The following is a 21,496-nucleotide window of genomic DNA, read 5'->3' on the forward strand; positions in this document are numbered from 1 at the left end:
GCAAACAATACAACCAACAGGCTTAATTTTTGAAACCTACAAGCAGCTTATACATCTAAATAACAAAAAACAACCCATTCAGAACATGAGCAGAGGACTTAATTAGGTATTTCTCTAAAGAAGACATCCAGATGGCCAGTAAGATATGGAAAGATAGTTCAGTTCAGTTCAGTCACTCAGTCGTGTCCGACTCTTTGCGACACCATGAATTGCAGCACACCAGGCCTCCCTGTCCATCACCAACTCCTGGAGTTCACTCAAACTCAGGTCTGTCGAGTCGGTGATGCCATCCTGGCATCTCATCCTGTGTCGTCCCCTTTTCCTCCTGCCCCCAATCCCTGCCAGCATCAGGGTCTTTTCCAGTGAGTCAACTCTTCACACGAGGTGGCCAAAGTACTAGAGTTTCACCTTTAGCATCATTCCTTCCAAAGAACACCCAGGGCTGATCTCCTTTAGAATGGACTGGTTGGATCTCCTTGCAGTCCAAGGGACTCTCAAGAGTCTTCTCCAACACCACAGTTCAAAAGCATCAATTCTTCAGCACTCAGCCTTCTTCACAGTCCCACTATTACATCCATACATGACCACAGGAAAAACCATAGCCTTGACTAGACGGACCTTAGTCGGCAAAGTAATGTCTCTGCTTTTCAGTATGCTGTCTAGGTTGGTCATAACTTTCCTTCCAAGAAGTAAGCGTCTTTTAATTTCATGGCTGCAGTCACCATCTGCAGTGATTTTGGAGCCCCCCAAAATAAAGTCTGACACTGTTCCCACTTTCCCCATCTATTTGCCATGAAGTGATGGGACCAGATGCCATTATATTCGTTTTCTGAATGTTGAGCTTTAAGCCAACTTTTTCACTCTTCTCTTTCACTTTCATCAAGAGGCTTTTTAGTTCCTCTTCACTTTCTGCCATAAGGGTGGTGTCATCTGCATATCTGAGGTTATTGATATTTCTTCTGGCAATCTTGATTCCAGCTTGTGCTTCTTCCAGCCCAGCGTTTCTCATGATGTACTCTGCATATAAGTTAAATAAGCAGGGTGACAATATACAGCCTTGACATACTCCTTTTCCTATTTGGAACCAGTCTGTTCTTAACTGTTGCTTCCTGACCTGCATATAGGTTTCTCAAGAGGCAGGTCAGGTTGTCTGGTATTCCCATCTTTTTCAGAATTTTCCACAGTTTATTGTGATCCACACAGTCAAAGCCTTTAGTATAGTCAATAAAGCAGAAATAAATATTGCTAATTGTTAGAGAAGCACAGATCAAAACTACAGTGAGGTATATCACCTCACATCTGACAGAATGGCCATCATTAGAAAGTCTAGAAATAATAAATTCTGGAGAAGATTTGGAGAAAAGAGAACCCTAAAAAGAGAACCCTCTTACACTGTTGGTAGGAATGTAAATTGGTACAGCCACTATGGAAAACAGTATGGAGGTTCTTTAAAAATCTAAAAATTGAGTTACCATAGGATCCAGCAATCCCATGTCTGGGCATATATCTAGAGAAGACTCTTAATTCCAAAAGCTACATGCCCACATGCCCCTTGATTTTCATGGCAACACTGTTTACAATAGCCAAGGCCTGAAGGCTACCTGAATGTCCATCAACAGATGAATGGATAAAGATGTGATATATATATATATATACACATATACACAAACATATATATAATATTCCACTATATATATATATATATATATATATACACACACACACACACACACAAAGAGAGAGGAATATTAAACAAGTATATAAAAAATGAAATAATGCCAATTTCCATAACATGTATAGACCTAGAGATTGTCACACTGAGTGAAGTAAGTCAGGAAGTTCAGTTCAGTTCAGTCGCTCAGTCGTGTCCGACTCTTTGCGACCCTATGAATCGTAGCACACCCAGTCTCCCTGTCCATCACCAACTCCCAGAGTTCACTCAGACTCGTGTCCATCGAGTCAGTGATGCCATCCAGCCATCTCATCCTCGGTCGTCCCCTTCTCCTCCTGCTCCCAATCCCTCCCAGCATCAGGGTCTTTTCCAATGAGTCAACTCTTCGCATGATGTGGCCAAAGTACTGGAGTTTCAGCTTCAGCATCATTCCTTCCAAAGAAATCCCAGGGCTGATCTCCTTCAGAGTGGACTGGTTGGATCTCCTTGCAGTCCAAGGGACTCTCAAGAGTCTTCTCCAACACCACAGTTCAAAAGCATCAATTCTTCGGCACTCAGCCTTCTTCACAGTCCAACTCTGACATCCATACATGACCACAGGAAAAACCATAGGCTTGACTAGACGGACCTCAGTTGGCAAAGTAATGTCTCTGCTTTTGAATATACTATCTAGGTTGGTCATAACTTTTCTTCCAAGAAGTAAGCGTCTTTTAATTTCATGAGAAAGACAAATATATGGTATTACTTATATATGGAGTCTAAAATAGGACATAAATAAAAAAGGGCTTATGTACAAAACAGAAACAGACTCACGAACATAGAAAGCAAATTTATGGTTGCCAAACAAGGGGGGCAGAAGGATAAATTAGAAGTTTGGGATTAGCAGATATAAACTACTATATATAAAATAGATAAACAACAAGGTCCTACTTTATAGCACAGGAAACTATATTCAGTGTCTTACAGTAAACTATAATTGCCTCATATATCAGTTGGAGAGTGTCTCTTCTTTTTCTATTCACTATGAGAATTTGTAAGACTGCAATGTTTTTATTTTAATGTGTGGTAAACATTCTGCTGTTGCTAAGTCGCTTCAGTCGTGTCCGACTCTGTGTAACCCCATAGACGGCAGCCCACTAGGCTCCTCTGTCCCCGGGATTCTCCAGGCAAGAACACTGGAGTGGGTTGCCATTTCCTTCTCCAATGCATGAAAGTGAAAAGTGAAAGTAAAGTTGCTCAGTCGTGCCCGACTCAGCGACCCCAGTGGACTGGAGCCTACCAGGCTCCTCTATCCATGGGATTTTCCAGGCAAGAGTACTGGAGTAGGGTGCCATTGCCTTCTCCTGGTAAACATTCTAGCAATATCGTATTTGCATACAGATTTCTGACTACTGATGCAATTTAATTGTTGTTAAGTCACTAAGTCATGTCCAACTCTTTACAACCCCATGAACTGCAGCACACCAGGCTTCCCTGTCCTTCATTATCTGACCAAGTTTGCTCAAACTCATGTCCATTGATTCGTGATGCCATCCATACCATCTCATTCTCTGTTGCCCTCTTCTCCTCCTGCCCTCAGTCTTTCCTAGCATAAGGATCTTTTCAAATAAGTCAGCTCTTTGCATCAGGTGGCCAAAGTATTGTAGTTTCAGCATCAGTCTTTCCAGTGAATGTTGATTTCCTTTAGGATTGACTGGTTTGATCTCCTTGCTGTCCAAGGGACTCTCAAGAGTCTTCTCCAACACACTGTTCAAAAGCATCAATTCTTGGATGCTCAGCTTTCTTTATGGTCCAATTCTCACATCCATACATGACTACTGGAACAATAATAAAACTTTGACTAGACAGACCTTTGTCAGCAAAGTGATGTCTCTGCTTTTAATATGCTGTCTAGGTTGGTCATAGCTTTTCTTCCAAGGAGCAAGCGTCTTTTAATTTCATGTCTGCAATCACCGTCCACAGTGATTTTTGAGCCCAAGAAAATAAAATCTGCCAGTTTCCATTTTTTCCCCCTCTGTTTACCATGAAGTGATGGGACCATATGCCATGTTCTTAGTCTTTTGAATGTTGAGTTAAGCCAGCTCTTTCATACTCCTCTTTTACCTTCATCAAGAGGCTCTTAAGTTGCTCTTTGCTTTCTGCCATAAAGGAGGTATCATTAGCATATCTGAGGTTGTTGATATGACTTATTACCTCTGGCCATTGGCAGAAATTCTGACACCCCTGTAGGTCTACTCTGATACCACCACAGTGAGGAGAGAGAGCACCTGGTTATTACCACATGAAGATGGAAGTCTAGGCTCCCCACATGGTCTCCACTGACACTGCAAAAAATGGAGAGCTTGTTACTTCTGAGTGGGGAAAGTTCCAGCCCCTCACTGCTTGCTATTAGTATAGCAGGAGATTGAGGTACCTTTTTTGGGCCTGATTAGGAATGAAGTCTAGGCTTCCCATTCAGGCTTTGAGGATGAATGGAGGGTAAGGCTATCGTTTTTTCTGTGGTGTTTGACTGTAAAATAGTGATTATTGTAAGCTTTCTATCTTGCTAGATTGCCTTTTTCTTATTTCTTTGGAAAGAGAGCAGTCTGTTTTTTTATTGTGCCTAGTGGTATTCATGACTTGCTAGCTTCTTCAGTTCAACTCTCAAGTGTCTGAGGCAGAAAGAAAACACATGTAACTTACCACAGCAGCATTTAAATGGTATACACTATCTTATTGCAAAACAGAAAGAGACACAGACCTAGAGAACAAACATATAGACACAAAGAGGGGAAGGACTTCGTGGGATGAATTGGAAGGTAGGGATTGACCATATATATACTCTTGACATATATACACTATGGTATAAGATAGACAACTAATGAGAACCTACTGTATGGCTCAGGAAACTACTCAGTGCTCTGAGGTGACCTAAATGGGAGAGAAATCCAAACAAGAGGGGACATATGTATGTATATAGCTGATTCACTTTGCGGTACAGTAGAAACTTAACACAATATTGTATAGCAAATATACTTCAATAAAAATTAACTTAAAAAAAAACCAAATTATTGAAATAAACTCAATGGATAAGTTAAAAGTAAATTAGATATTTGAAGAGAGAACTAATTAAGTGGGAAGACACATCTAAAGAAATAAGCCAGAAAGCATCACAGAGAAATAACATGTCTAACTGCAGTTCCAAAGGGAGAGAATAGAAAAAATGGAGAAGGAAGAGATATTCAAAGAGATAATAGGTGAGGATTTTCTAGTATCCTTAAAAGATAACTCCTCAGCTTCAAAAACAATAATTCCCAAGCAAGATAAATGAAAGAAAGTCTTTATCAGGTAAAGCAGGTATAATAGATTAGTTCATTCAATATTGTTTCAGCCTCCATCAAATGAGCTTTCCTGTAATGTAGATGCTAAAAAGCTAAAATGTATATTTTTCATATTTCCTTTATAGGTAAGCTTTCAAGTACTTTTAGATTTTGCTAATCACATGTATTCACATGAGACTTGAATTCAGAACCAAGTTAAACAGGGAGGAGACGTGGTAGTATGTAAGGAATCCATTTACTTAAATGAATCTAGGGTCTGCATTGTAGCTCTGGAGCAAATGTGTGAAAGCAACTTCCTGAGCTGTGATTTATAGCTAAGATGGTGTGATACTGGATGAAACAGTTGGTCCAGAGGCTTTCTAATTCTCCAGGTTTGTAAATGTGAAAAAGAAAAAAACATTCCTTTGGCAAAATAATTCTGTAGTAGTGTTCAGAAGTCATTTCTGGAGTGTCTAAATCTATTCAGTATTTCTTTTGGAATTGAAACAATATATTTTCTGCTTTAGAGAGAGGTATTATCTGCAGTTGAACCCTGATGGATACCTGTTTTTATAAAGCATACTAAAAATAATGAAATGCAATGACAAAGATCCTAAAAAAATCCAGAGATAGAAAACATTACCAGTAAAGGAATAACATATAGTCTGCAGTAGACTTATCAACATCAATACACATGGTATACTATTATCTTCAAAGAGTTGAGAGAAATTAACCATCAAGTTAGAATTGTATATCCAGATATCTTTCAAGAACCAGGGTAATATAAAAACATTTTGAGATAGATAGAAAGGAAGAAATTTTACTAGTATACCTTCTTAAAGATGTTTTTTAGAAGGAAGAGCTGAGATACAAGAAAGAACAGTGAAGAAGAAAAAGTGAAAAATTTATGGGACTATCTAAACAAAATATTGTTACTTTAGTGATATCTAGTTTGAAAGATTTTTTAAAAGGAGTTAAAATGATGATAAAATAACATGTGAGATACAGGAGCATATTCTTAGTTACATAGTTCCCAAGGTCTTTATTTGAGGATACAATACAGCCACTGATTAATTTTGGATTTTACATGTCTTTTTTGGTAACTACTAAAAACAGTAATTGATTTCATAATTTCAGTTACAAAAAGATGAAGGAGTAAATGGGATTATAAAAACTGAATCCAAAGAAAATGAGAAGGGGAAAAAGGGAAGCAGAGAAAAGTGAGGAAAAATACAAAGCAGAAAATGAAGGGGTAGAAATAATTTAAAATATATCAATAATCCCAGTAAATATAAATGGACAAAGCTAAACAATTAAAAGACAAAGACTCCAAAACAGGGAAAAATCCAGGTATCTGCTATTCATAAGGAATATGGTTAAAACATAAATATATAGTAATTTTGAAAGAAAAAGATATAAAAAATACATACCATACCAATAGTGACTAAAAGAAGCTGGGACTAGCTATTTTAACAGCAAAGAAATATACGACATTATTCACAACAGATGTGTTCATTGCACTGTTATTAAAAGGTTCTATTTACCACATTGCAAAAAGTGGCAACTCCAAACTTGTATGAAAAATTTTGAACAAAAATTGGCAAGATTACAAAGGAGAAATAGGTAACCATTCTACCATGATGAGATATTTTAGCCCAGAACTTAGACCAAAAAATATGAATAGGCAAAATTTGAGTAACATTACAAAATGATTTTATATATTCAACAAGTAAAGAATGCATGATCTTTTCATTCATGAAGTAATTATTAAATCTACTAATACTAGCATTAAAGCAAAGTTCAATAGATTATAAAGAATTGTCATGCATAGCACGTTCTCTGACAATTAGTTAAAACAAAACAGAATTAGTCAAAATAGCACATATATTTGGAAACTTATAAGTACACTTGTAAATATGAGTTAAAAAATCATAAAATATTGAAATAATTAGGATGTAAGCAAAATGAAAATACTATAAACCAAAATAGGATGTAGCTAAAGTGGTTCTTAGAGGGACATGTTTACATTAAATATTTACATTAGAAACAGAGAATGTGAAGAATAATGAGTAGTATTTGAGTAATTAGAAAATAGATCTATAGAATAAACCCAAAGAGAAATGAAGAATGATACTGATAAAAGAAATTAATGGGGAAAAAAAAAGCTACTGTGTTGAAGATCAGTAGGTATCTAATTTTGTTCCTTTCTGAAACACTACTAAAACTATAACAAAAGAATTTATTTATAAAACATAAACCCACAAGTTGAAGACTCAATAAAATTTTAGAAGCTAGAAAGTAAATGGATTACTGCTAATTGCCGTAACTAACCCAAGAAAGCCAAATTCTAAGCCAAGAACCACTAGTTTACATCAGAAAATTTTCTCAAGTATCAAGCCTTAGCAGCAACAGACAGTTTGGTGAAGGAGATAGAGGAGGGGTCTAAAATAAGGGCATTGATTAAAAGCTTTAAGAAATGGTTATATGCTTAGGTTCCCTCACCCAACTTCATGCCATGAAGCAACTGCAGAAGTCTACACATTTAATCTCTGGAAAGGTAGAACAGTGTGTCTACACTGGGTTTTGCCAGGCACAGTTGAGCATACAAATACCATTACTGAAAGCAGGTAAATTAGGTGACCTTATGCTTTATGAATGCTAAATGCAAAAACGTCTAGACAGAATATTGAAAGAATCTTCTTATTGAGTATATGAGTAGCCTAAAAGGCCTTATTGGTCTTGGTATTGAGGGTTCCCTAACAATTGACCCAGGAAAATAGCCCTACAGTAAAGGTTACTAACTAGGGAGAATAGCCCTACAGTAAAGGTTAGCAACTGAATACTTGCTTGGGACTACCTTTTTAATTTCTTACTCTTAAGAATGAGGAGACAGTGCCAGATGTATGATGAATACATTCAATATGAAAGAGGCCAAAACAAATAAGAGAGAAAAAAATCAGCTTATTATAAACAACTTATACATGAAGAAACTTTAAAAACAACAAAATGACAACAAATATTATAATTCATTAATATTCTTAGGAATAATATCTATGAATCAAGAGTGCAATGCTATAAAAAAGAACATTCAGAGAATCCCCCAAAAATGGACATTAAAAATATAGTAAAAAGCTAAAATGAATATTTTGAAAGACACAGTTAATGAAGACATTGGAATTCTTTCTCCTGAACACACATTGTGATTGTTTTATGGTCCATGAGCCCCCATTCATCAACAAGCATCTACCACAGGAGAGGCACTGAGCTCATGTTATGGTCTAGAGTGAACAGGACAACACGGGGCCTCTTCGCCTCAGGACCCTTGGACCCACTCACAACCCCTGCTATGGACAAATAGCAAGTGTTTCCTCAAGTCCATGGTCCCTGGGTTCCATCAGAATGGTGTGAAAGAAATGGAGAATAGAAGGAACTCAATAGGGGTTCTGATTTCAGGACTAGCATATAAAAATGCATATTTCCTCTACCAGTACTGTGTAGAGGAAAGGGAAGGGAGGAAACTATCGCCAAAACAATTTAAGAAAATATCCTGTAATTGAAAAATAAGAGTTAATAGCACAGTGGGTAGAAATAGACCCATGCCAGTTTCAGAATTCTAGACAAGGGCAGTTCTACAAGTTTAGAGTCAGAAGATAGATATGTTACATAGAAAGGATCAGGGATCAGAATGGGTTTGGACTTGCCAAAGGAAAACTGGAAGCCAGTTGTAGGATAATACCTAGCCAAACTATTGATAAAATATGGTGACAGAATACATTTTCATACATTCAAGTTCTCAAAAAAAAAAAGAAAAAAACTTAGATAACATAAATTAGTGCTCAAAAACCTGTGGAAAGATGTGTTTGACCAAAATGAGAAAGCCAAAAAGGAGCAAGACATAGAAAATCCAACACAAAGAGGTGAAGGCATTTCCCAAAGTGAAGGCAAAGGGAAGGGATTTTTCAGAGAATGGCTGTCCACTAGACAGGCAACCGGTCTAGAGTGAAGCAGTGTGACTCCAGATACAGATATGTTGAGGGTCTTCTGTGTTACACACTCGACCTGATAATATACAAGTAGTCTGTCCTCAGCATCTTACCTGTACTTAGCTTGCCTGGACCATGTGCTGATGAAGTTCTTGCTCTCTCTTAACGTGCCCTGCTACCTGGATAACCAGAGACATTCATTTCACCCCACAGAAGAATTTTGCTTTGAATTACTTCTGAGAGCTGAAGATTGGCCCTGGTAAGTAAGCTTAGAAGCAGAAAATAGAGAGTATCTCACCCCTAGTGATCACTTCCTTGTCATATCTCAGCACCTGGCCCATCCTGCAGTTCTGCCAAATGCCTTTACTCTGTGCTTTCTGGGACTCATTCTTGCCTCCCTCAAATGGGAAGGTGATAAACTCTGAAAAGCTGAAGGCATACTATGACTCTTTTAAACTCATCTTTTCCGAGAATCTTCATCAAACTATGGCAATAATGTCCCATGCACAACCAGATTTGTGTTTTTCTGATGATTTTTTTTTTCTTTTGGCCGCACTGGGTCTTTGTTGCTGTGCGCGGACTTTCGCTAGTTGCAGTGTGTGGGCTTAGTTGCTCCACAGCATGTGGAATCTTCCTGGACCAGGAATGAAATCCATGTCTCCTGCATGGCAGGCAGATTCTTAACCACTGGACCACTAGGGAAGTCCTTGATGATTTTTAAGTTAATAACACAATTCATTTGTTTATATGCAAACCCTGGAGGAGGGCATGGCAACCCATTCCAGTATTCTTGCCTGGAGAATCACATGAACAGAAGCGATCCCAGTCCATGGACTCTCAAAGAGTGGGACACAACTGAGCAACTAAGCACAAATAAATAACAAAATATTTCAGAAAATCTATTCTCGTCATTCACCATATTAAAAAATAAAGGAGAAAAACTACATGATGATAGGAATACATTCAGATAAAGCATTCTGTACAATTGAGCTATTTATGATCTAAAACAAAACAAAACCCTTTACAAACTCAATAGAAGGGAAGTTTCTTAACCTGTAAACTACAGCATCTACCACATTTCCATAAAATGTTTTAAAAAGTTACCTTTAAAATCAAGACTAAAACAAAGATATACATCGTCATCACTTCTGTTCAACACTGTATTGGTGGAAGTCCTATCCAATGTAGTGTTTGCAGATGACACGATCACATACAGAAAATACCACAAGGTGTGTACCACAAGATCACTAGAAGCAATAAGTGGAATTAAGCAAGGTCATGAGGTTCAAGTCCTTATTCAAAAATCTTATTTCTATGTACTAGCACCAAACAAGTGCATAGTAGTAAGTGAAATTTTTGAAAGTATAATTTACAGTAGCATTGAAAAACATCAAATATTTAAGGATTAAATTTAGCAAATATATGCAAGCTGTATATATTGGAAACTGTGGTAAATAAGTTTTTGCTGAGCCAAATTAAAGAAGACCTAAGTAAATAGATGTATCATTTTCATAGATTAGAAAACTTCAATGTTATTAAGATGTCAGTTCTCTCCAAATTGATCTATAGGTTCAAGGCAGTCACAACAAAATCTCTGCAGGCTTTTTGGTAAAAATTGGGAAACAGTTTCTGAAATTTACATGGGACTGCAAAGGATCTAAAAGGGCCAAACCAGTTTTAAAAAAGAACGACAGAGAGGCTTATCGACAGACAGAAAGAGACTCACAGATGGAGAGAACAGACTTGTGGTTGCCAAAGGCAAGATTAGGGTGGGGAATGGATTGAGAGTTTGGGGTTAGCAAATGCAAGCCATTATATACAGAATGAATTACAAGTCCTACTGTATAGCACAGGGAACTATATTCAATATCCTGTAATAAACTGTAATTGAAAAGAATATATGTATGTAACTGAATCACTTTGCTATACACCAGAAACTAACAGAACATTGTACATCAGCTGTATTTCAATTAAAAAAAAAAGGACATGAAAGGCAACTCACAAACTTGGAGAAAATGTTTGCAAAATATATATCCAACAAAGGACTTATATTTAGAATATATAAAGAACTCTTGAAACTTATAATAATAAGTAACAATTTTTTTTAATGGGCAAAGATTCAAAACAAACTATCAAAGAAGATACAGGAATGGCAAATAAGTACAAGAAATGATGCTCAATAACATTTATCATTGACAAATAAAAATTAAAGCCACAGTGAGATACCTCTATATACCTATAGGGCAACTAAAATGAAAAAGACTTATAGCAAGTGTTGGTGAGGTTGTAGAACAAAAAACTCTTCTACCCTGCTGATGGGAATGTAAAATGATAGAACCCCTTAGTACTGATTAAACAGTTTAGCTGTCTTAAAAAGTAACATTTACCTGCCAGACAATTTAACTATTCTCCTATCTTTTTACCCAAGGGAAATGAAAGCATATATCCATACAAAGACTTATTTATGAATGTTCATAGCTTCTTTTATTTGTTAGAGCAAAAAAACCTGGAAAACAATGGAAGTATCCAACAACATTTGAACAGATAAACCATGGTATATCCATATAGTAGGGTACTCCTCAACAGTAAGAGGAAATGAGTATTGATATACAACAGCAAGGATGAATTTCAAAATAATTATGGCAACTGAAAGAAGCATATAACAAAGAGAATATATATATTATTCCATTTATATAACATTCTAAAAAATATATAAGTTTTTGGAGGTAAAGGGTAAAGCTATTAAAAAAAACTATCTACATTAGCTACACCTGTTGCTTTGGGTAACTCACTAAATTTCAGTTTCCTCATCAGCAAAGTTAAAGAAGTGTTTATTTGAAGATCGTATTCATATGTGTATGTTTATTTGAAAATTATATTCATATATGTGTGTTTATTTATATATATTGTGTGTATCTAATATACTGTAGTGCCTGACACAGAACTGGTGACTCCATTAGTGTTTTTTCTATTCCACCAGCCCTCTACCTTTTCCAAGGAACTGATAAAGTTACTGGGTGCTTTCAGATTACTTTCTTGATACATTTAGCAAACTCTTAGTGGCACTTTTCTTCCTCAGTAACTTTTAATGGCTAAATGTAATGGGCAGATGTATTAGAGAATTTAATAGTTAGGTGTGCTTTTAATACTTATGAAAACATTTCCCTCTTATGACATGACTTGACAAAATTTCATTTTGCTCTTTTTTTTCCTCCACACAGGGTTTATCCATGGCTTAGAGGGCTGGGTTACACATCCTTGGGTGTATTTTTATTAGGATTTTTATTCTGGAACATAGATAACATCTTTTGTGATTCACTGAGGTAAGATATATTTTCAATATTTGAAAAGTATTTTTGGAATTTGTTAAGTAGAGCATTTCATAGGCATATAGAATTATTAGTGCACTGAAGTGAATTTTTCTCATCATTGAAATTAAAAAGATGTGTATAGCAGAATGAAGCAGGGCAAAGGCTAATAGAATTTTGCCAAGAGAATGCACTGGTCATAGCAAACACCCTCTTCCAAAAACACAAGAGAACACTCTACACATGGACATCACCAGATGGTCAACACTGAAATCAGACTGATTATATTCTTTGCAGCCAAAGATGGAGAAGCTCTATACAGTCAACAAAAACAAGACTGGGAGCTGACTGTGGCTCAGATCATGAACCGCTTATTGCCAAATTCAGACTTAAGTTGAAGAAAGTATGGAAAACTACTAGACCATTCAGGTATGACCTAAATCAAATCCCTTATGATTATACAGTGGAAGTGAGAAATAGATTTAAGGGACTGATCTGATAGAGTGCCTGATGAACTGTGGATGGAGGTTTGTGACATTGTACAGGAGACAGGGAACAAGACCATCCCCAAGAAAAAGAAAAGCAAAATGGCTTTCTGAGGAGGCCTTACAAATAGCTGTGAAAAGAAGAGAAGCAAAAATCAAAAGAGAAAAGGAAAGATATACCCATTTGAATGCAGAGTTCCAAAGAATATCAAGGAGAGACAAGAAAGCCTTCCTCAATGATCAGTGCAAAGAAATAGAGGAAAATAATAGAACGGGAAAGACTAGAGATCACTTTGGAGAAGACAGTGGCACCCCACTCCAGTACTCTTGACTGGAAAATTCCATGGACGGAGGAGCCTGGTAGGCTGCAGTCCATGAGGTCGCTAAGAGTCGGACACGACTGAGTGACTTCACTTTCACTTTTCACTTTCATGCATTGGAGAAGGAAATGGCAACCCACTCCAGTGTTCTTGCCTGGAGAATCCCAGGGACAGAGGAGCCTGGTAGGAGGCCGTCTGTGGGGTCGCACAGAGTCAGACACAACTGAAGCGACTTAGCAGCAGAGATCACTTCAAGAAAATTAGAGATATCAAGGGAACATTTCATGTAAAGATGGGCAAAATAAAGGACAGAAATGGTATGGACCAAACAGAAGCAGAAGATATTAAGAAGAGGTGGCAAGAATACACAGAAGAACTATAGAAAAAAGATCTTCACGACCCAGATAATCATGACGGTGTGATCACTCACCTAGAGCCAGACATCCTGGAATGTGAAGTCAAGAGGGCCTTAGGAAGCATCACAAAGAACAAAGCTAGTGGAGGTGATGGAATTCCAGTTGAGCTATTTCAAATCCTGAAAGATGATGCTGTGAAAGTGCTGCAGTCAGTATGCCAGCAAATTTGGAAAACTCAACAGTGGTCACAGGACTGGGAAAGGTCAGTTTTCATTCCAATCCCAAAAGAAGGCAGTGCCAAAGAATGCTCAAACTACCACACAATTGCACTCATCTCACACACTAAAAAGTAATGCTCAAAATTCTCCAGTCCAGGCTTCAACAGTATATGAACCATAAACTTCCAGATGTTCAAGCTGGTTTTAGAAAAGGCAGAGGAACCAGAGATCAAATTGCCAGCATTCATTGGATCATCAAAAAAGCAATAGAGTTCCAGAAAAACATCTGTTTCTGCTTTATTGACTATACCAAAGCCTTTGACTATGTGGATCACAATAAACTGTGGAAAATTCTGAAAGAGGTGGGAATACCAGACCACCTGACCTGCCTCTTGAGAAATCTGTATGCAGATCAAGAAGCAACAGTTAGAACTGGACATGGAACAACAGATTGGTTCCAAATAGGAAAAGGAGTATGTCAAGGCTGTATATTGTCACCCTGCTTATTTAACTTAAATGCAGAGTACATCATGAGAAACACTGGGCTGGATGAAGCACAAGCTGGAATCAAGATTGTCGGGAGAAATATCAATAACCTCAGATATGCAGATGATACCACCCTTATGGCAGAAGGTGAAGAGGAACTAAAGAGCCTCTTGATGAAAGTGAAAGAGGAAAGTGAAAAAGTTGGCTTAAAGCTCAACATTCAGAAAACTAAGATCATGGCATCTGGTCCCATCACTTCGTGGCAAATAGATGGGGAAACAATGGAAATGGTGACAGACTTTATTTTCTTGGGCTTCAAAATCACTGCAGATGGTGACTGCAGCCTGAAATTAAAAGACATTTGCTCCTTGGAAGAAAAGCTATGACCAACCTAGACAGCATATTAAAAAGTAGAGACGTTACTTTGCCAACAAAGGTCTGTCTAGTCAAGGCTATGGTTTTTTCAGTAGTCATGTATGGATGTGAGAGTTGGACTATAAAGAAAGCTAAGCACCGAAGAATCAATGCTTTTGAACTGTGGTATTGGAGAAGACTCTTGAGAAGCCCTTGGACTGCAAGGAGATCCAACCAGTCCATCCTAAAGGAGATCAGTCATGAGTGTTCATTGAAAGGACTGATGTTGAAGCTGAAACTCCAGTACTTTGGCCACCTAATGCGAAGAGTTGACTCATTAAAAATGACGCTGATACTGGGAAAGATTGAAGGCAGGAGGAGAAGGTGTTGACAGAGGATGAGATGGTTGGATGGCATCACCGATTTAATGGAGATGAGTTTGGGTAAACTCCGGGAGTTGGTGATGGACAGGGAGGCCTGGCGTGCTGCATTCCATGGGATCACTCAGGACATAACTGAGTGACTGAACTGAACTCAACTTATAGCACAATAAAGTTAAATTATGGGGACACTTGTTTAAATTACCTAAAAATTTGAACCTAAAAATATTCCATAACATCTATAGGGATTTTTGTGCCTATATCACAGTAGTGTATAATTAATCAAATATTAATATTGACTGTGCTCAGTTGCTTTAGTCATATCTGACCTTTGCAACCCCATGGACTGTAGCCTGCCAGGCTTCTCTGTCTAGGTCTTTAAAATCAGCCTAATCTGCTTTATTGAATAAATATTTACTGGAATTTGACTCATAGGTTTTGGACTCTAGTTGTCACCTTAGACACCTTCTGTCTGGGCCTCAATTTTCATAAAATGAGCATGTTAAGTAGGTTTAACTAGTTTCCTTCCAACTCAAAATTAGCTGATTTAATAGTATTGCGTAATATTGAATAACACCACAGAGAGGCAATCAGCAAAATTCAAACTGGGAAATCTATAGAATGAATAACTTAGCCTCGTAAGTAAATAAATTGCAGGAAGGAGGAGTGGGGAAATGGAGGAGGAATGTATAGATTAAAAGAGACTTGGAGACTTCCCTGGTGGTCCAATGGTTAAGAATCCACCTGCCAATGTAGGGAACATGGATTCAGTCCCTGGTCCAGGAAGATCCCATGTGCCATGGGGTTAGTAAGCCCATGCGCCACAACTACTGAGCCAGCACTTGCCTGCGCACCCTAGAGCCTGTGCTCTGCAAGAAGAGAAGCCACCGCAATGAGAATCCTGTGCACCACAACTAGAGAGTAGCCCCTGCTCGCTGCAGCTAGAAAACCCCTAAGCACAGCAACAAAGACCCAGTGCAGCCATAAATAAATAACTTTTTTTAAAAAGAGAGAGAGACTTGTGGCTTCCCTGATGATCCAGTGTTAAGACTCTCTGTTTTCAATGTAGGTGCACAGGCTTCTATTCCTGGTTTGGGAATTAAGATTCCACATGCCACCTGATGTAGCCACGAAATGAAAAAATAAAATAAAAGAGACGTAAGAGATATATCAACCAAACTCCAAAGTAATGTAATTACTTTTTTGGGATCTTGATTGAAACAGACTTGTGTTTAAAAAAATCTGTATGATTTTTATGATCTGTAATTGAATATCAAATATGATTAGTAATTGAATGTCTGATTAAGGGATTCGAGATATATACTGAGATATTTAGAGATAAAATGATACACTATCTGGGATTTGCTTCAAAATAAATAATATGGGAGGAAAGAAGTAGATGAGAGCTTAGATGATATGAGATTGGCCATAAATTATAATTGTTAAAAATAAATAATTTATAGTTGTTGAAACTGGGTAATGAGTACATTATTATTTTGCCTATTTTTACGCATGTTTGAAATGTAGACTTTAAATGCACACAAATAATACATCTTGCTTAGCAAACTAAGATCTAATTGAGTGGTTCTGAATCAGCAGTATCCATCAGAACTCTCATTGGAACTTTTACAGTGCAAAAGTAAGTCATCATCCTCTAGCTGAGTCCTCTTTATTTCTGAGAAATGTTGAGATGTTCGCAAAACTTGTGGGGATATCTGGAAAATAATTCGATGTTTCACGCTGAATTTCTCTGCTCTGATAGATGAGAATATTAATATAATACACACTTAATCACAAGGTCTAGAATTTGAGGCTGAGCTGTCCCCCTAGCTGAGTACTTGGGCAACTCAGTAATCTCTGAATTTTAGGCTCCTAATCTGCAAAGCACAGCTTTTAACAACCACCTCAAAGACTCACTATGAAGTGAGACTTTGCAGGAAAAACTTGGTCCATAAGGTGTTAATAAATATTACCTGAAAGAAGGGTTCCATGGACTAGCAGTTTACCTGAAAAAACTGATGATAAACTGTTTAGTTATGGTAGGACTTTTTACAGCTGTTAATCTGTTAATATGCATTACAAATCTCCAAAAGGGCAACAAACTATGTACTGTTTCCTCCATTTATCTTGACCACAGAGTCATTTCTTCATGGAACGTCTATTAGGAATACTGTTCCTCAAAATATACTTTGTAAAACAATACCGCAGACAAAAGGAAATAATTGCCATGTTTGAGAATAATGTTTCAAAATGCTTTGATACTATCAACATTAATTGTTAAATATGAAAAATAATTTAATGCTTATTTTACCCCCCTTCACACAGGAACTTTCGAAAGAAGGTACCACCTGTCATAGGTGTTACCACACAGTTTCATGCATGGTGGCATATTTTCACTGGCCTTGGTTCTTATCTTCACATCCTTTTCAGGTAGGAAATAGAGACTTTAGGAGTGTTTCTTTCTTTACTCTTCAAATAGAATGTGTAAATATGAAACGTCAGAGACCGAATCAGAGTGATGTTAAGCAAGTCCCTTCCTCTCCCTGAAGCTGTTTTCTCATCCGGAAAGGGTGACCAGCTGTATTACTGACCTCTGGCACATGATCTACATTTTAAGTAGATCATTCATCTCCTTTTTTAGTGCAGTAGGATATAGACATTTCCAATTCTTGTTGAACAGCATATCTTTGTTTATAGAGAACAAATCTAAAAGGGAAAAAGCAGCCAGATCCCCTGAGCAGCGACTAAGAAAGCATGAGTACATATCTGAAGTCACCAACTTACTTTGTTTCCTTCCCTGAAACAAATTGGTTGCCACTGACTGTTTCCCTTATAAAGAATTTATTGGAGGTCAGCCACTTACAGCAAAAATGGAACCAGAATTGTCTCTGTTCATCCTACTCGCATAATATGTCTGTATCACTCTCTCTCCCCTTACCAGAATATATTTTTCTTCACAGCATTTATAAACAGTTATATAAGGGCTTACTTGTTTACCTTCCTCAACTAGACTGTCAGTTCCTTGAGAGCAAGGGCTTTATTTTATTCACTGCTACTCTCCCAAGTGCTTAAAATAGTGCCTGTCACATAGTAAGCACTCAGTATATGTTGCTAAATGATTTAATGAATAAATGTTATCATAATGATCTCTGTACCAGAGGATGTTCAGTCGCTCAGTTGTGTCTGACTCTTTGCAACCCCATGGACTGCAGCACGCCAGGTTTCCCTGTCCATCACCAACTCCTGGAGCTCACTCAAACTCATGTCCCTCGAGTCAGTGATGCCATCCAGCCATCTCATCCTCTGTCATTACCTTCTCCCTCTTTCAATCTTTCCCAGCATCAGGGTCTTTCAAATGAGTCAGTTCTTCACATCAGGTAGCCAAAGTATTGGAGTTTCACCTTCAGCATCAGTCCTTCCAATGAATGTTCAGGACCGATTTCCTTTAGAATGGACTGGTTGGATCTCCTTGCAGTCCATGAGACTCTCAAGAGTCTTCTTCAACACCACAGTTCAAAAGCATCAATTCTTTGGTACTTAGCTTTCTTTATGGTCCAACTCTCACATCCATACATGACTACTGGAAAAACCATAGCCTTGACTAGACTGACCATTGTCAAGAAATTAATGCCTCTCCTTTTTAATATGCTATCTAGGTTGGTCATAGCTTTTCTTCCAAGGAGCAAGCATCTTTTAATTTCATGGCTGCAGTCACCATCTGCACTGATTTTGGAGCCCAAGAAAATAAAGCCTCTCACTGTTTCCACTGTTTCCCCATCTATTTGCCACAAAGTGATGGGACCGGATGCCATGATGTTTTCTGAATGTTGAGTTTTAAGCCAACTTTTTCACTCTCCTCTTTGACTTTCATCAAGAGGCTCTTTAGTTCTTCACTTTCTACCATAAGAGTGGAGGTTATTAATATTTCTCTTGGCAATCTTGATTCCAGATTATGCTTCATCCAGTCTGTCATTTCTCATGATGTACTCTGCATATAAGTTAAATAAGCAAGGTGACAGTGTACAGCCTTGACGTACTCCTTTCCCAATTTGGAACCAGTCTGCTGTTCCATGTCCAGTTCTAACTGTTGCTTCTTGACCTGCATACAGATTTCTCAGGAGGCAAGTCAGGTGGTCTGGTATTCCCATCTCTTTCAGAATTTTCCACAATTTGTTGTGATCCACATAGTCAAAGACTTTGGCATAGTCAATAAAGCAGAAGTAGATGTTTTTCTGGAACGCTATTGCTTTTTTGATGATCCAACAAATGTTGGCAATTTGATCTCTGGTTCCTGTGTGTTTTCTCAATCCAGCTTGAACATCTGGAAGTTCATGGTTCATATACTGTTGAAGCCTGGATTGGAGAATTTTGAGCATTGCTTTGCTAGTATGTGAGATGAGTGCAATTGTGTGGTAGTTTGAACATTCTTTGACATTGCTTTTCCTTGGGATTAGAATTAAAACTGATCTTTTCCAGTCCTGTGGCCACTGTTGAGTTTTCCAAATTTGCTGGCATATTGAGTGTGGCACTTTCACAGCATCATCTTTCAGGATTTGAAATAGCTCAACTGGAATTCCATCACCTCCACTAGCTTTGTTCTTAGTGATGCTTCCTAAGGCCCTCTTGACTTCACGTTCCAGAATGTCTGGCTCTAGATGAGTGATCACACCATCGTGGTTATCTGGATCTTGAAGATCTTTTTTCTATAGTTCTTCTGTATATTCTTGCCACCTCTTCTTAATATCTTCTGCTTCTGTTAGGTCCATGCCATTTCTGTCCTTTATTGTGCCCATCTTTACATGAAATATTCCCTTAGTATCTCTAATGTTTAATCTCAAATTCATCTCAAGAATTGGGAGAGCTTAAATATTTGTAGAAAGGGGAAGAAAATTTTCCTTTGAACCAATGTGAAAATTTATTCAAATGAAATTTTAGAGTACCATCTCAAAATAACATTTGCATCCCACCTATCTAGAGATAATCTATTTAGGCAACCTGAATTATCTAAAATTTAACTACTTGAGAATTACATAAAAAGAACTTCTGGGCAGCTAAATAAGAATCAGTGAATTCATACCTTGAAGAGCTCAAGGTTATTAAATATGGAAGAGCTTTAAAAACTCTGGCTCTATGTATACTTATTCTAGTTTGCTGCTCTTACTGAATTAATTGTTTGGATTCTTAGCCCATATCATATTAGAAATATCTATTTAAGAAGAAGGGTTATGGCAGGAAATGTTTGGGAAAACTGACAAATGATAGAAAAGGAGAACCAAAAGTAACTAGAACAGACCCAAGAATTAAAAATTTGGTTCTGTAACACTCCCTAAGAAATCCCAAGTACATTACTGCAGTGTAATATAATATACCAATGAATTTTTCTAGTAAATATTCAAGAAGGGATGAATTTATACTCACTATATGCTATTTTGAAAGACTAGGGATGCTTTTGAACTGTGGTGTTGAAGAAGACTCTTGAGAGTCCCTTGGACTGCAAGGAGTCCAACCAGTCCATTCTAAAGGAGATCAGCCCTGGGTGTACTTTGGAAGGAATGATGCTAAAGCTGAAACTCCAGTACACTGGCCACCTCATGTGGAGAGTTGACTCATTGGAAAAGACTCTGATGCTGGGAGGGATTGGGGGCAGGAGGAAAAGGGGATGATAGAGGATGAGATGGCTGGATGACATCACCGACTTGATGGATGTGAGTTTGAGTGAACTCTGGGAGATGGTGATGGACGGGGAGGCCTTGTGTGCTGCAATTCATGGTGAGCGACTGAGCGACTGAACTGAACTGAACTGAGGGTTTCCCACTTCCCCCCTCCCCTTTTCTACATTTTCCTTTCTATCTTTTTTTTTTTTTTTTTGGCACTTTCTCCTTCTGTCTTCCTGGTGTGGAAACCTTTCAAAGAAATAAGGCAGTGAGGGGAAAGAAGTGCTGTGCAGAGGTACCAGCATTCAATGTCCAAGGAATAGGGAGTGAGGAAAAGGGGTCAGTGGTAGTAGCTTGCTGAATTACTCTAAGAAAATCAAGGTGATGAGGATGGGGCTTCTGTGTGGGACTGGAAACAGGATGGTGAGAGGAAGGGATGGATGGAGGAGGTAGCTGGAGTTGGGAAATAGGTTACATTGGACAAATAAATTAATTGATTAAACAATAAGTAAATATATTGAGAGGTTAACAAGAGCCTGATTTCTCTGCTATAGTACAAGGGATTTAAAAATATGAAAAGAGGGAAAGATAGAAGGAACTCTGAGGGGGTTAGATTGGAATTAAAAGGTTTGGTATTGGGCTTTCCCTGATGGTTCACTTGTTAGGACTTTGCACCTTCATTGCTGTGTCCCAGGTTCAGTCCCTCGTTGGAGAACTAAGGTCCCACAAGCTGTACAGTGATGCTGCCAAAATCCCCAAAAACACACTCAAGAATGTGTGACACACACACACACATACACACACATATGTACATACACTCAGATATAGGACACATTAAGTGTATTCAAATTGCAATCTATTGAATAAAATAAGAATCTGTGACTGCATACTAATATAAATAAATGAGAAGAGAAAGCTCTTCCTTACAAAAGAATGCCGACTGATAAATGCAGAAGGAAGAGTAGAAACAAATAATTACCA

At 37.8% G+C, this 21,496-nt stretch overlaps 1 protein-coding gene across 2 annotated transcripts in view; it reads left to right on the plus strand.

Moving 5' to 3' along the window:
* The window catches only part of ACER3 (alkaline ceramidase 3), a 133,479-nt gene that overhangs the window by 104,223 nt on the left and 7,760 nt on the right, over nt 1–21,496 (plus strand). For both annotated transcript variants that reach the window (XM_040258905.1, XM_040258906.1), the window contains 2 exons: nt 12,176–12,277; nt 17,187–17,291. In XM_040258905.1, coding sequence (XP_040114839.1) covers nt 12,176–12,277; nt 17,187–17,291 — 207 coding nt within the window. The remainder of the gene's footprint in view (nt 1–12,175; nt 12,278–17,186; nt 17,292–21,496) is intronic.

The sequence above is a fragment of the Oryx dammah genome, unplaced genomic scaffold (assembly GCF_014754425.2).
Source record: "Oryx dammah isolate SB20612 unplaced genomic scaffold, SCBI_Odam_1.1 HiC_scaffold_17, whole genome shotgun sequence".
Classification (NCBI taxonomy): domain Eukaryota; kingdom Metazoa; phylum Chordata; class Mammalia; order Artiodactyla; family Bovidae; genus Oryx; species Oryx dammah.